The sequence below is a fragment of the Eleutherodactylus coqui genome, chromosome 6 (genome assembly GCF_035609145.1).
Source record: "Eleutherodactylus coqui strain aEleCoq1 chromosome 6, aEleCoq1.hap1, whole genome shotgun sequence".
NCBI classification, from domain to species: Eukaryota; Metazoa; Chordata; class Amphibia; order Anura; family Eleutherodactylidae; genus Eleutherodactylus; species Eleutherodactylus coqui.
This window is the reverse complement of record NC_089842.1, coordinates 126,848,896-126,863,928: the sequence shown is the minus strand read 5'-3', so window position 1 is coordinate 126,863,928 and position 15,033 is coordinate 126,848,896. Positions and strand designations below refer to the sequence as shown.

The following is a 15,033-nucleotide window of genomic DNA, read 5'->3' as shown; positions in this document are numbered from 1 at the left end:
GGATATGGGATAACTTCATCCAACCAGAATACCCCTTTAAATGTCTGCAAGCAGTTAGCTCCAATTGTGGCGATTGTTGGCAGATGTCAGCAGTCTAACACAACGGTCACCCTCTGGGTATGGAACAGGCATGGCTCCTGGATTTACTCCATAATCCTCCCGACACTGAATGGCACAAAGGGCTTAAATAAAAATAGATTGTGTTAATTTTTTGGGGGTTCACTAAAAGATGCATACCTGGGTCATAAATGGGGCCTCTGGGTACCTTCAGCTTCTGCATCAGACTTCTCAGATGTGGGGGAACGGAGCATTTTCCATTTCTCTTTCATTCACTATCAAATGAACTCACCAATATGGCTCCGTCTGCTGGCAGAGCTTGAGAGTGCCAAGTGTCCTCCCTGCAGTGAAGGCTTATTGTGGATCCATGTAGTAAGTTATCAGAAACTTTGTGTCAGCCACAATAGAACAATGAATTGGTCATTTAAAGAGCCACTGTGGTGAATTTTTTTTTCCCCTCTTCAGTTTGGATCTAGCCCCCCCCCCCCCCCCCCCCCAGTGTATATGTATATATGGACTGCCAGTATTACCGAGGTTAGTTATTCCTTTGTATCTGAAACTGCAGGCCTCCTCCTCCAGCAGGTTATATGATCTTCATTCTGACCAGCTCAGATTTACTTTAGGTTTGTGTCCTAAAATTAGTCAGTTTTTCAGTTGGCATACTTTTTGTGTGATGGACCCTACCACACAAGCTCTTTAGATGAGGATACAGACACTCCTATCATGGTTACCGATGATGATTACACAGCTCGTGTCACACAGTTATAATGAAGGAGATCACAGCTCATCCTTCTGACTGTATAATTGTGGCCTGTAGCTTATTTAGATAAATACAGAATATAATGAAGGAATGAATCTCTGCCGCTGCTGTCACAGGAGAGACAGGAGATCGCAATGTTCTGTCTTTGCTTTCAATAGGGCCGGCACTGCTGCTGCCCGCCCCACTGAAAACAATGGGCGATATCACAGAAAGAGAAGAGATGCTACAATTTATGCTGCCTCCACACGGGCGAGAAAATCACACGATTTTCACCTGCTTCAACAGTCAGTAAAAAATCAGAATATGAAACCAATGACTTACAATAGTTTCATTCCCATCCGCGATGTTTTCACTGATGTGATGTTGAGGGGATAAGAATCGTGGCATGCTCTCTTTCTACGATTTACTTTTTTTTATATCTCCCATGCTTTCCTTCGTTTACCCCATTGACTTTTGCGCTGAAAAAAATTGCATGACTTTCTTGCGGGCTGCAGCAATGCAGGATTATTCTTTAAAAAAAGCATCGCTGATGCTCATAAACCGCAGTAAGTAAAGATACGATTTTCTCATGGCAGACCCGCGATCGCCCGTTGGAGCCAGCCTTGGGACTCACACAGGTGCTTTTTTTTTCTACGATTAACACAGCGTTTTCAGCGCACTAATCGCAGTATACTGCTCCCATTGTTTTCAATGGAGCCTCTCAAACAGCCGCTTGATCGCAGCCCTTTCCAACGCCGTGATTTTTAAGTGGAGTCTGTTCTATTTTTTACGTTTAGCACACCTCATCCATGATGAGGTACGGTAAACTCCGCTGTTGGCCACGATTGACATCGCAGCGCTTTGTTGAATTCCTGTGTGAGGGAGGCCTAAGTGATGCGATAACATGGACCCCACCACAGAGACTGCTTGGATGGGGATGCAGACGCTCCCATTAGTTACTGATCATCGCACAGCTCCTGTCACACAGAATGGGGGAGATCACAGCTCATTGTCTGACTGTATACTTATGGTATGGAGCTTATTTAGGTAAATATAGAAGGCTATAATCAAACTGTCTCCCCAGCAGGCAGAAATAGATATGAAGTGCAACCAAAAAATCTCACCATCAGGATGGTGCCTGATAAGCATCAGACAGGGGTCTACACAGCATGGAAATGGCTGCAATACACAGAGGATACTTACAGAGTGTGACAGGCAATTCGATATGGGAGGTAGGGATGGAAAATGTGAAAATGTCAAAAAATTTATCATAAAGCTGTACGCAGCAAAAACAAAGTGGAATTTATGAGGTAAAAAGCAATACCTTAACTAGTAATACTGAACCATCCCAAGCAGTAAATGTAAAAATCAGCAACTGGTGGAAAGAACACTCACCATAAATACCAGGGAACTTGTTAATCAGCAGGGAGATGCACACCAACAAAAAAATGGGATTTATATGAGGTAGAAAGCAGCACCTCAACTAGTAATACCGAAGCATCCCAAATTTAAAATTAAAACAGTATATGTCCAAATCGGCAACTGGTGGACTAGAAACGCTCACCATAAATCCCAGGGAACCTGTTAGTCAGCAGGGAGATACCTTCCAAAGAAGTCCTGTATAGTGGTGTTGTGCTGATTACAACCCCTGAAGAGAAGTCTGGTGTAAATTACTCCTCGCAAACTTCGTTTGGGGTGGTTATCGCTGCATGCTGAATGTCAAGAGAATGCACATTGGCACTAACTCACAAAAGCACACGCTGCTCTGGCCGGAAGCGGCGGTGTGTGAGGAGACTGAGGGCTAAATTGTGATGATACATTGCTGGCTACAATGGCCGCCGCTTCCCAAAAGATTCCTATGCATTACGAAGCCTAGAACTGGCTTCTTGAGAAGGTTTATAGGCTGTTCATCTATATATAGGATGAACAGAGTATATAAGGTTGCTGCATGAAAAGCAACATCCTTTGCGCAGAGTCCCTATTACTTATTGTCCAGGGATGGAAAATGTGTTTTTGCTGGAGTGGCCCTTAAAGCACTCTATTTCTAAAATTGTACATACAAAAAAAAAGAGCTAAAATGAGACCCTGCTATTAAATTTGTTAAGCAGCTAGATCTTTTATATACCTGGTGTAAAAAGAAGGCATCCTTACCAAAAATGAATGTGTTTATTTTAAATAAGACTTCAAGACTTTCAAGTTTTTTTTTTTATTATTTACCCTCAATGGGACTGCCAGAGATGGCCAAGTTGAAGTGCTCTGCCTTCTCCAGCAGCCCCCTTTGGAATGAATAGAGCGGCCACCCCTCCATTTTTTTCAGGGCTAAACGGGATTGATAAATCCCACCTCCAAGAAGCGATTGCTGTGATTGGTTCTCCAACTGCTGCTCAGTCAATCAGTGCAGTGCTGGATGAACCAATGCGATGGCTGTGATTCACTGTGGCTCAGCTAATTCATGAATCCCGCCTATGCAATGCGATGGCTGTTGATTGGTTCTTCCATCGCTGCTCAGCCAATGAATGCAATGTTGGATAAACCAATCACAGCCATTGCATTGGTTCACCCAGCACAGCATTGACTGACTGAGCAGTGGTCAAAGAACCAATCACAGCCATCGCTTCCTGGAGGCGGGATTTATGAATCCTGTAACCAGAAAGTGATGTATGAGCGACCGAGGACTGCGGAAACCGCGTCGGAGCTCCGGAGAGCAGCAGGAGGGACCTGGACCGAGCCTGCTGGGTAAGTATAATAAGACTGTTCGTCTTTTAGGGCAAAAATTAATATAAGACAGTCTTATTTTGGGGAAAAACGTGGTATTATGTGTGCAGAATTTACATGTGCAGTGAATAGAACCCATTATTTCAATGGGTTTGGTCATATGTGGTTTTTGTGCGCACATTTCGGTCGCATAAAAACTATACAGCATGGCTTTTTTTTTTGTGTGTGTGCGTATTACATACCAAAATAGCACATATTAAACTTAATTGCCCATTAAAATCAATGGGAGCATGCCTGCACGTCTTTTTGTGCACGCAAATACGCAGGCCATGCGCATGCAAATAAAACAGTAAAATACACGCGCAGAAAATACAAAACCTTTTTTGGAAATGTGCGTGTAAAAATGCATATACTCATGTGAAGCCAGCCTTTGGTTGCTATTGTACTGACGCTGGTGTAATAACGCTAATTGCCGTGCTGCACCTCGCGCTTGTTGTGCAGTTCAGGAAAATGTGAGCAACAGCGGTAGTCACCAGCGCTCATCTGATGGCAGCTTTACAGACAACCACTTATGGAATTAGCGAGTCCAGAGCTGCATCCGTTCAGATTGCTTATTCTCTCCCTTAATCTCTGTTGGTGGAACGTTGCTGCACATTGGCATCTTTTTTGCGCCTTCATCTATATATGAATTGAAGCGACGGGTGTTTAGCTTTCTTCCTCTGAGTACAGATGATACAGGCTAGTACTTCCACGCCGCAGCCCCTTTCCTACATGTGCAGGTTTTTATCAAGTGGTGTTTGTTTTATTTTGCATGAATTGATCATTCTCTATCCCTTTCTGTATTGACAGATATTCTCTCTCCTCTTTTTGGGACTCTGGTGTCTTCAGTTCAGGTATGACCCCATTATAGCCATACGAAGAACCAGGTTCTATCTGGCCCACCATGGTGGGATGCTTATATGGTTCTAGTACAGCTGTAGATGTGTATTACTTGTTTCTCAGCTTAAACCATTTTATATATCTAGCCTGCATATTTTGATTGCTATCCATTCCCAGGCATGTTCTTCCTGGTTTGCCCTTTATGGTAGTGTTTTCTTCTGCGCACACATAAGATAGTGTAGTCCAGATATCACACTCCTTAGCACTTCCTTGCTCTTCTCAGCATGCATCCTCCTCCTCTTCGCCTATAATTTAGGGTCTGTTCACATCAGTAATAAAGGCTCACTTTGGAACCTCCGTAGTTGAATTCCGCTAAAAAACAGGATGAAATGGTGCTGCATGCAACGTTATTTTCACCTGCGAAATGCTGCAGAATGTAAGACAGAAACTGAACTGATCGCCATCATAGGCAATGGGGTCTGTTTGGTGCTTTCTGGTCCTATGATGGTTCCGCTCAGACAGTGGGTGCCACTTTCCTGCTCCCATAATGGAGCTGAAAAACGGAACCCTAAAGTGATGTGAATAATCCCCTTAATTTCTTTCTGCAGTAATAGAATTTGAAGATCAACGCTCATTTCTGAACATTTAGAGAGGGGCTGCAGACAGGGAAAGGGGATCTACAGGTCCTGGAAGGGGAGTAGGTTGATATTGTTCCCTAATTATGCATGTTACTCAGTTTCTTAAATTCGCACATACTAATAATTTATATATTAAAAAATACCAATAGGTGGATTTGAAAAGATTGTAATTCCCAATATCTCCATTTTGGTTTAATGCTGAAATACCCTGTACTCTGATAATACTAGGGCTCTGTTCACATCACAGTTAAGCTATACAACGCCCCTTGAGCACAATGTTGCAAGAAAAAAGAGAAGTCTACTTTTTCTCCCGGTGGCTTACTGCAAATGAAAGCTCAGTCTTCTGTGGGCGCATGCCATGCCAACCTAGTCAGAAAGTACACAGTTTTGGCCTCCTTTTGAGTAAATAGGGGCCTATGGGTACGTTCTGTGTTCCATGGAAGCTTTCCCAGTGCTGTTGCCAAACACAACATGAACACGGCCTAAACTAAGGAGGTTTCCTAGCTCAAATCTATTGTCGACCGTTTAGAGATATTTACAAATAGTATTTAGAAAAACTAATTATATCATGAAATGTTTACAGAGTATTGTTGTGCGTTTTTTTTACCTTAAACCCTGCATGTTTTCTGTTTCTCTAGTTTAATTATTGCATAGATGTGCCCTGGCTGGTGAAGCAGTACCCGGAAGAATTTCGGTGAGTTGGCTGTGTTCTTTTGCAGTCGAATAAGAACATTTTGAACAAGCCCAAGGAATACATAATATAATAAGAATATGGCATGGAAAAGGCTGAAATTAAGAAAGTAGCGAATATAGCTTGTAATCAGCCATGTCTCCAGGATTGCTTGGCTTGGATACAATTTAAACAAACAGCTGTGAGAAGCATAAGGTCTGCATGCTAGGATATAACCAGAGAATGGGTTCAAAGATATGTTTTTGCAATATTTAATTTTTCACCCTGCACTTTTCTGTTATATTGAAAGGAATAAACCATTGCTGATTGTCCATGGCGAGAAACGGGAATCCAAAACTCGGCTACATGAAGCGGCTCATCCCTATGAGAATATCCAGCTGTGCCAGGTGTTTATATCCTATTCCATTAATCTATACATTTATTGCTTTATTGAAATATCCTTAAATGTCTAAAAATTAAAGCTGTCACTGCAGACACAGATGGCAGAATAAGTGACAGGCAGGAGCAGAGGCAGCTGTCACAGTGATGACCAGGGAAAAGACAGCTGTCAATGTAGGCAATAATGACAGGCAGAGAGATGGCTGTCAGGGAAGTAAGGACTGTGGAGGAGTCATCTGGTGGTTCAGGCGGTGAGGAACGGAGAGGGGGGTCAGCTGGCGGCGAGGATTGGAGAGGGGGGTCAGCTGGCGGCGAGGACTGTGGAAAGGATAATTGACAGCTTTTAATGGAAACAAGAGTGTTGGTACAAGCTATGTGAAAACGCGGATTGGTTCGAAATCGAGAGAATGCAGCCTTGCCGTACGCCTTTATCACCAGTCGTTTTCAATCTGTATGCAGAAACTATCATGAGGCGATGCAATTTGGTCGAATTAGAAATCTGAGTCAAAAATCAGTGGCAGAAATATCAACCTTCGATATGCAGATGACACCACCCTGCTAGCAGAAAATTAAAGGGACCTGGAATACCTTATCCATCGAGTGCAAAAGGAAAGCGAACGCATGGGACTGTATCTCAACAGTAAGAAAACCAGTCATGGCTGCGGTAGACAACGGTACAGTGAACATAAAAATTAGCAACGAAGTCGTCAAGACGGTCCAAGATTTCCTCTTCCTTGGATCCAAAAATCAATTGCAACAGGCAATCTGGACCTGAGATCAAGAGACTGATTACACTTGGTAGGAATGCAATGCAAGGAAGGGAAAAGATCTGGAAAGCAAGGATATTAGCATTGCAACAAACACCAGACCGGTCAATGCAATCGTCTTTCCAATAACGACATATTGTGGCGAAAGTTGGACGCTCAGGAAGACAAACAGAAGAAAAATTGATGCGTTTGAACTCTGGTACTGGAGGAGAATACTACGGATACCTTGAACCACTGTGACAACAATCAAGGTAGTGTTAGATCGCGTCAAACCAAAAATATTACTGAAGGGCAAGATCCTCCAACAGCGACCCCCCCCCCCCCCCCTTTTTTTTTTAAAGCCACGTGATGCGCGCAAACTCACTGGAAACAGTACTGATGCTTGGCAAAGTCAATGGACAACAAAGAACAAGATGGCCAGATACAATCAAGGCCATCATCAACATGTCAATCACCGAACTGACAGAAGCAGTGAAAGACAGTAATGCGTGGAGAACATTGGTCCATGGAGTGACCGAGGGTTGGATGCGACTGAATGGATAATAACCATGTGAAATTGCCGCATGGATGTCTCCTTTGTTCCTGTACTGTGTCCTGGGAATTTGGCCGTGTATCAGCCATAATGTTAAACCAAACTGTCCTGTCAACAGACACGCAGGGCCGAGCCCAAATTACATTTGTGTGTAGTTTGATTGTAAAAATGCAATGAAGCTGAGAACATTTTCTCCTAATATAGCATAAATCCCCAATAATATAAGGCTGGGTTCACACGGGGCGGATTCCTGTCGGAAATCTCGCGGTTTGACCGCGCTCTCCTCTATGGGAGCGCCGGCCGCAGCGGAAAGAAAAAATAAATAGACATGCTGCATATTTGAAAGCCGCGGCTGCCGCATGCAGCCGCGGCCGCCGCAGCCGCGGTTCCTGCCTGACTTACCACGGCGGGCTTTCCGCGGCAAATCCGCCCTGTGTGAACCCAGCCTAAGTGTTTGAATCATCCTCCTCTGTCATGGTAAAAACTCTATTTAAATAAATAAAATTTGTATCCGTTCAGCTTTTTATGCAATTACCACCTGTGACCACTAGAGGGCGGCACTGTGTCACGGATTTCAAATACTGTGAACTTTTAAATCAAGCTTTTCCTGAGCCTGCTTCACACCTGTGATTTTCATCCTCTACAGATAAAAGTTCTTGTTAGAAACGTCAATGTCACAGACAATGTGTTTCTCCAGCTCTTCTAAAACTCTCAACTGCCGCCATGTTCTCACAGATAACTGGGGTTAGGAAGGATATTGTTTCTCTTTATGGATAGCACCTAGAAGGTGTGAAGAGACTTCTAAGGCCATCCATGCTCCTCTGGGAAATATGCAAGTGGAAAGATGGAACAATGCCTCTATAGTGCCACCTATTGGAAGGCAGCATTCCTGCAAGTTAATGTCAGACTTTAACAAGCCTTGTAACGATGACTGGGAATTATGAGCCAAAGCCAGAGTCTTCTCCAGAAGGACAAAATAACCATGTACAGACAGCTGTTTTAGTGCACTAAGACATCAAGGTATTATTGTATCTTGACGCCACCAGGAAGTCCTGGTGGAGCCAAGATTGACGGGGATGCTGCCCTCTGTACCTGATTGGCTGCACAGCAGTCTGGGCTGCAGGTCCTGGCAGCCCACTAAGCAAAACGTAAAATTCCAAGGCCTTCATGTCAGATGCTGACATCGACCAAGGGCTGCAGCCAGGCAGCCCCAGGTGCAAGCCTCTTTCCCAGCGGTGGCATACAAGGCGCCCCCCCCCCCTCCCCGCCAGCACCAAGGTCATAGTGCTGGGGTGGGGGAAGAAAGTATGACAGCCGGCCGGCGCTGTGTGAAGCAGCAGAGCAGGAAGCTGACAGAGCCGCGGGGCACTGCGGTGTATACTGCGGTGTATCCAGCGGTGGCGTGGAGTGAGCAGGCAGCCGGGACGCTAGTGACCGGCTCTGTGGATGGGACAGAGGGCTCATCCGGCGTTCGGGTGTGACACATCCGGCTGACGGCCGGCACGCACGACAGAGGCTCTGGCTGGGACAGACTGCTCATCCGGTGGTCGGGAGGGATGCATGCCTGAGAAGCTCCGTAGGACCCAGCGGTGAGACTCCTGCTGCAGCGTCTGCTTTGCTAGTTCCTGGGCATGCTGCCTGACCATCAGGCTTACTTTTCTTCTTAGCCGTACTTTCTTAAGTGCAGAGATTGTAAGGCTAAGTGGATAAGTAATCCTCACCCTAAGCCAGCACGCCTGGCAGCAAACTATGCAGACGCTGCTAGGACCTTGAAGTCTTGACCCAATCGGGAGCTAGGGGTATGAGAGGGGCGTTCCTACTGTCAAACCGCTAGCTTCCGGTAGCGCCAAGATACAATAATACCGGACATCAGTGTACAGTAGGTTTTTGGCTTGGCTAGTGAAGGGCCTAGAGATGTAGGTTGGGACTTGCAAGAATGCAATAGGTGGCGCTGTAGAGGCATTGTTACATCTTGCTGTTTGCATATTTCCCATGCATAGCCTTATAAGCCTCCTTACACCTTCTAGGTGCTCTCCCTAAGGAGGGATGATGCCCTTCCTGCCCCACACCTATAGGCCTCACTAACCAACCCAGAAACCTACTGCGCACTGATGAGGGGCAAAACCCCCAAAAGAGCCATCTGTACATGGTTATCTCTCCCTTCTGGAGAAGATTATGGCTTTGGCTCTTATATTCCCAGTTCGCATTACGAGGCCTGTTAAAAGGTCTGACATTGACTTGCAGGAATGCTGCCTTCCAATAGGTGGCGTTGTAGAGGCATTGTTCCATCCTCCCATTGACAAATCACTGATATGTGCATTATGTACACTACCGTTCAAAAGTTTGGGGTCACCCAAACAATTTTGTGTTTTCCATGAAAAGTCACACTTATTCACCACCATGCGTTGTGAAATGAATAGAAAATAGAGTCAAGACATTGACAAGGTTAGAAATAATGATTTGTATTTGAAATAACATTGTTTTTACATCAAACTTTGCTTTCGTCAAAGAATCCTCCTTTTGCAGCAATTACAGCATTGCACACCTTTGACATTCTAGCTGTTAATTTGTTAAGGTAAGCTTGAGAAATTGCACCCCACGCTTCTAGAAGCATCTCCCACAAGTTGGATTGGTTGGATGGGCACTTCTGGCGTACCATACGGTCAAGCTGCTCCCACAACAGCTCAATGGGGTTCAGATCTGGTGACTGCGCTGGCCACTCCATTACCGATAGAATACCAGCTGCCTGCTTCTGCTGTAAATAGTTCTTGCACAATTTGGAGGTGTGTTTAGGGTCATTGTCCTGTTGTAGGATGAAATTGGTTCCAATCAAGCGCTGTCCACTGGGTATGGCATGGCGTTGCAAAATGGAGTGATAGCCTTCCTTATTCAGAATCCCTTTTACCCTGTACAAATCTCCCACCTTACCAGCACCAAAGCAACCCCAGACCATCACATTACCTCCACCATGCTTAACAGATGGCGTCAGGCATTCTTCCAGCATCTTTTCATTTGTTCTGCGTCTCACAAACGTTCTTCTTTGTGATCCAAACACCTCAAACTTGGATTCATCCGTCCACAACACTTTTTTCCAGTCTTCCTCTGTCCAATGTCTGTGTTCTTTTGCCCATCTTAATCTTTTTCTTTTATTGGCCAGTCTCAGATATGGCTTTTTCTTTGCCACTCTGCCCTGAAGCCCAAAATCCCGCAGCCGCCTCTTCACTGTAGATGTTGACACTGGTGTTTTGCGGGTACTATTTAATGAAGATGCCAGTTGGGTACCTGTGAGGCGTCTGTTTCTCAAACTAGAGACTCTAATGTGCTCTAATGTGCTTATCTTCTTGCTTAGTTGTGCAACGCGGCCTCCCACTTCTTTTTCTACTCTGGTTAGAGCCTGTTTGTGCTGTCCTCTGAAGGGAGTAGTACACACCGTTGTAGGAAATCTTCAATTTCTTAGCAATTTCTCGCATGGAATAGCCTTCATTTCTAAGAACAAGAATAGACTGTCGAGTTTCAGATGACAGTTCTCTTTTTCTGGCCATTTTGAGCGTTTAATTGACCCCACAAATGTGATGCTCCAGAAACTCAATCTGCTCACAGGAAGGTCAGTTTTGTAGCTTCTGTAACGAGCTAGACTCTTTTCAGATGTGTGAACATGATTGCACAAGGGTTTTCTAATCATCAATTAGCCTTCTGAGCCAATGAGCAAACACATTGTACCATAAGAACACTGGAGTGATAGTTGCTGGAAATGGGCCTCTATTCACCCTTGTAGATATTGCACAAAAAACCAGACATTTGCAGCTAGAATAGTCATTTACCACATTAGCAATGTATAGAGTGCATTTGTTTAAAGTTAGGACTAGTTTAAAGTTATCTTCATTGAAAAGTACAGTGCTTTTCCTTCAAAAATAAGGACATTTCAATGTGACCCCAAACTTTTGAACGGTAGTGTAGATCTCCATGTTTTAAATTGGCTTTTCTTTTTTACTTGTGGTCCTCATATTTTTACCTTCTGTTCTAACCCAAGTGTAATGATTTGTTTCTTCTGCAGGCTCGACTGGATATGGCATTCGGGACTCACCATACGTAAGTGGGATTATGTTGTATACACATATATAATGCTTCTGCAATGACTCAATCCACTATATAATAATTTAATCTGTAAATGGCACTCGCATGTTCTGCAGCACTTTACAAATCAGAGGCTACCTAACAAGACAAAATTAGATATTCTATACAGTAGCTAAAAAACATTTTAAACAATAGGAGTGAGGGCCCTGCTCGCAAGAGCTTACAATCTGAGACAATATAAGGGGGACAGGGTGCAGCTTGGAATACCTGCCTGCTGGAGTGCAGAGTATGCTTTATTCTATCGGCAGGTAACCTTGGAGAGGTAGAGATCTGTGGTAGTTGTATAGAAGTATCTCGTGGTTCGTGGATCGTGAGATAGTATCTCGTGGTTCATGGATCACTCTTGTTCCAGCTGCCTGACGTAATCCCCCAAAGGTGGGTAAAAGGCCACAGACAGCGCATGTGAGATTATTAGTACGTTGCTGGAGGAAGAACATTGTTGCTTGGATGTAATACTATGGCTCTGAAAGGGGCTGTAGAATTAATTAAGGCCTTCTCCAGTGACCCTGATTTTGTGAAAAAGGAGAAGGCATTACAACTTGAATATTGAGAAATTCACAGTCTTTATGAAAGAACCTAAACCTTTTCAGACTCTAAGGGATTTAAAGGTTTTAAAGAGTCGTGCCTATGAGGCATGTGCAAATATGAGCTCTCAAACAGATGTAATTGTCTGCGCCTGATCAGGAAAGGAGAGAGCATCCCCAGCGAGTCAGAGGTTGTGGCAGGGGAACTATCACACCAGAGGAAAGGAGAGGGGTATTCCTCTATGTCTTCCAGTAGCTCTGCCAATTGTTTTAGGTCCCTCTCATCCCTGTGTCTACTGAGGGAACAGAAGGAATGAGTAGATCCTTGGTTCCTTATTCGTCTTTCGAGTTAGACGGTCACAAAGTGATATTGACACTATGAAGATGGAAGACTAACTTCAATTCATTAATTTATCATATAGGCAGCTTGGGAAGAATGATGTACAGTTGTTGAAAGGGGGTTTGTCGTTGGTACTCGTCACTAGATTTGAATTATTCACATGGATTAAGGATCTGGCTCTATTCACCAGAAAACTGAGCCAAGTTAAATTCTTCAAAATGAATGATTGTGTTGAATGCACCGCATTGGGGATTGAGAAAGTGATCTACCCAGTTGACGTCTTTTGGTTTATGGGAAACAGGTCAGTGTGGGATTGGTGAGGGGCCCTTTACACGCTTAAGAGAGCTCGAGAACATTGTTCTTCCTCTTTACAAGTCACTGGTCAGAGCACACATGGAATATTGTGGACAGTTTGGGGCACCGGCACTCAAGAAGGACATATCAGAGCTTGAGCAGGTACGAAGATGGGCAACTAAAGTATTGGAATAGGTGCACTACAATACCCAGAGAGGTTATCAAAATTGGGGTTATTTAGTTTAGAAAAAAGACGGCTGGGGAGCGACCTAATAATTATGTATAAATATATCTGGGGACAATACAGAGATCTCTCACATCATTTATTTATACCCAGAACTTTAACAAGGGGGCGCTGCAATAACGATGTATAACCATATCGGGGGACAATACAGAGATCTCTTCTATCATCTGTTTATACCCAGGACTGCGACGGTAACAAGGGGGCACCCTCTACGTCTAGCGAAAAGAAGGTTCCTCCACCAAAATAGATTGGGATTCTTTACTGTAAGAGCAGTGAGACTATGGAACTCTCTGCCTGAGGACTCAGTGATAGCAAAATCGATAAGAGTTCAAGAGAGACCTGGGCCTGAGTGATACAATATTACATGCTAAAGTCACTAATGACTTCAAGGGTCGGTGATCCAGGGATTATTCTGATTGCCAGATTGAAGTTGGAAATGAATTTTTTTCCCCCCTAAATGAGGAAAATTGGCTTCTACCTCATTGGGGTTTTTTTTAATTTTTTTTTTTACCTTTTTCTGGATCAACATTGGAGGGTAATAGGCTGAACAGGATGGACATATATCCTTTTCAGCTTTACATACTATGTTACTATGTAAGACTTAAAAGCAATAAAATCGCCCACCCCTCATTGGTGACTGCGCTAATATCGATATCTTTTGAAAGGATCGTGATTGGGGAGCTGTGTAAAATTTTCAGTGTTGCTGGCTCTAAGATCGCCACAATCTATCTCCCTAGTAATTCAAATCCTTGCTTGATGTGGAACAGGATCAGTCTATCCTCATTTAAAATGCCATTGTCATCCAGAACAACCAGCTTCACAGACAAACCATGAAAGACAAGTTCTTTAGAAAGCTGTAATCTCTAGTGTACGGACAGCGTAATGCCCCTTCTACACGAGCCGATTCTCGTTGAACGTCACCACTAACTCGTTTGCAGTCATTCGCGCTCGTTTAGACAGGCAGATCATCGTTGGGAATTGTTCACTTCTTATTCAGTGCTTCCCATTCTATGTGTTAGGGCTTATTCACACGGGCGTATATTTCATCAGCATTTTGTGAGCCAAAACCAGGAGAGCGTCCAAAATACAGAAGGAATCTTTCCATTCTACATTCTCTCTGAACGCTCCACTCCTGGTTTTGGATCACAAAATACTGACGTGTGAATAAGCCCTAACACTGAGCCAGGAGTGTTTAATTGTAACGAGAAGTGAGCAAACCAATGATTATTTTAATGCTGGCTGAAACTGAATGACTGACGAGAAATGCACAATTCCCGTTAGTCATTCAGTCAGTAGCTCGTGTTTAGATGTAAGGATAATCATTCACGGTCGTTTCTTATGAGCAAATTTTGAGCAACAATTAGAGATGAGCGAATATACTCGTTTCGAGTAATTACTCGATCGAGCACCGCGATTTTCGCGTACTTCCGTACTCGGGTGAAAAGATTCGGGGGGGCGGGGGGAAAAGTGGCGGCGCGGGGTGTAGCAGTGGGGAACAGGGGGGAGCCCCCTCTCTCTCTCTCTCTTCCTCTCCCCCCCACTCCCCGCTGCAACCCCCCACTCACCCACGGCGCCCCCCGAATCTTTTCGCCCAAGTACGGAAGTACTCGAAAATCGCGGCGCTTGGGTGAAAAAGGGGCGTGGCAGAGTACGCTCGCTCATCTCTAGCAACAATCATTACATGTAAAGCGGCCATAAGGCATTATGGTCTGCTGGGGACCGCTGCTATGTAAAGCAGGTCCTGATCTATGTAGGCCTTATACTATTGTCTGATCTGTGAGCTTGTGACAAGCCAGCAAATCATTTGTCTTGGACTTGTATGTACAGTATGCGTATATACATATGCACACGTATGTATGTAGACACCGACAGATTTATGAATCCTTGCTAGTGAACTTTACATTCCCAATGATTACCCTGTAGCTAAAGACAAAAATGAAAGCATACAGAAGTATACGAGGGAATCGCTCTATATTCACTTCATTTCAGTTTCAAGTAGCAGTTTCCAAGCAACAGGCCAGAAACGGAGGAACATCCTAGCATTGCTTGCCGCTCGCTCTGATTTGGGCTTTTACGGTTTAGTCACTAAATGTTCGCCATA

The 15,033-nt window shown here is 44.2% G+C and overlaps 1 protein-coding gene across 1 annotated transcript in view; it reads left to right on the top strand.

Annotated features, from left to right (window-relative positions):
• Positions 1-15,033, top strand: part of TDP1 (tyrosyl-DNA phosphodiesterase 1) — an 84,743-nt gene that overhangs the window by 10,679 nt on the left and 59,031 nt on the right. Inside the window, exons 3-6 of the mRNA XM_066607570.1 lie at positions 4,361-4,404; positions 5,667-5,722; positions 6,009-6,105; positions 11,451-11,485. Of these exons, the coding sequence (XP_066463667.1) occupies positions 4,361-4,404; positions 5,667-5,722; positions 6,009-6,105; positions 11,451-11,485 (232 nt within the window). The remainder of the gene's footprint in view (positions 1-4,360; positions 4,405-5,666; positions 5,723-6,008; positions 6,106-11,450; positions 11,486-15,033) is intronic.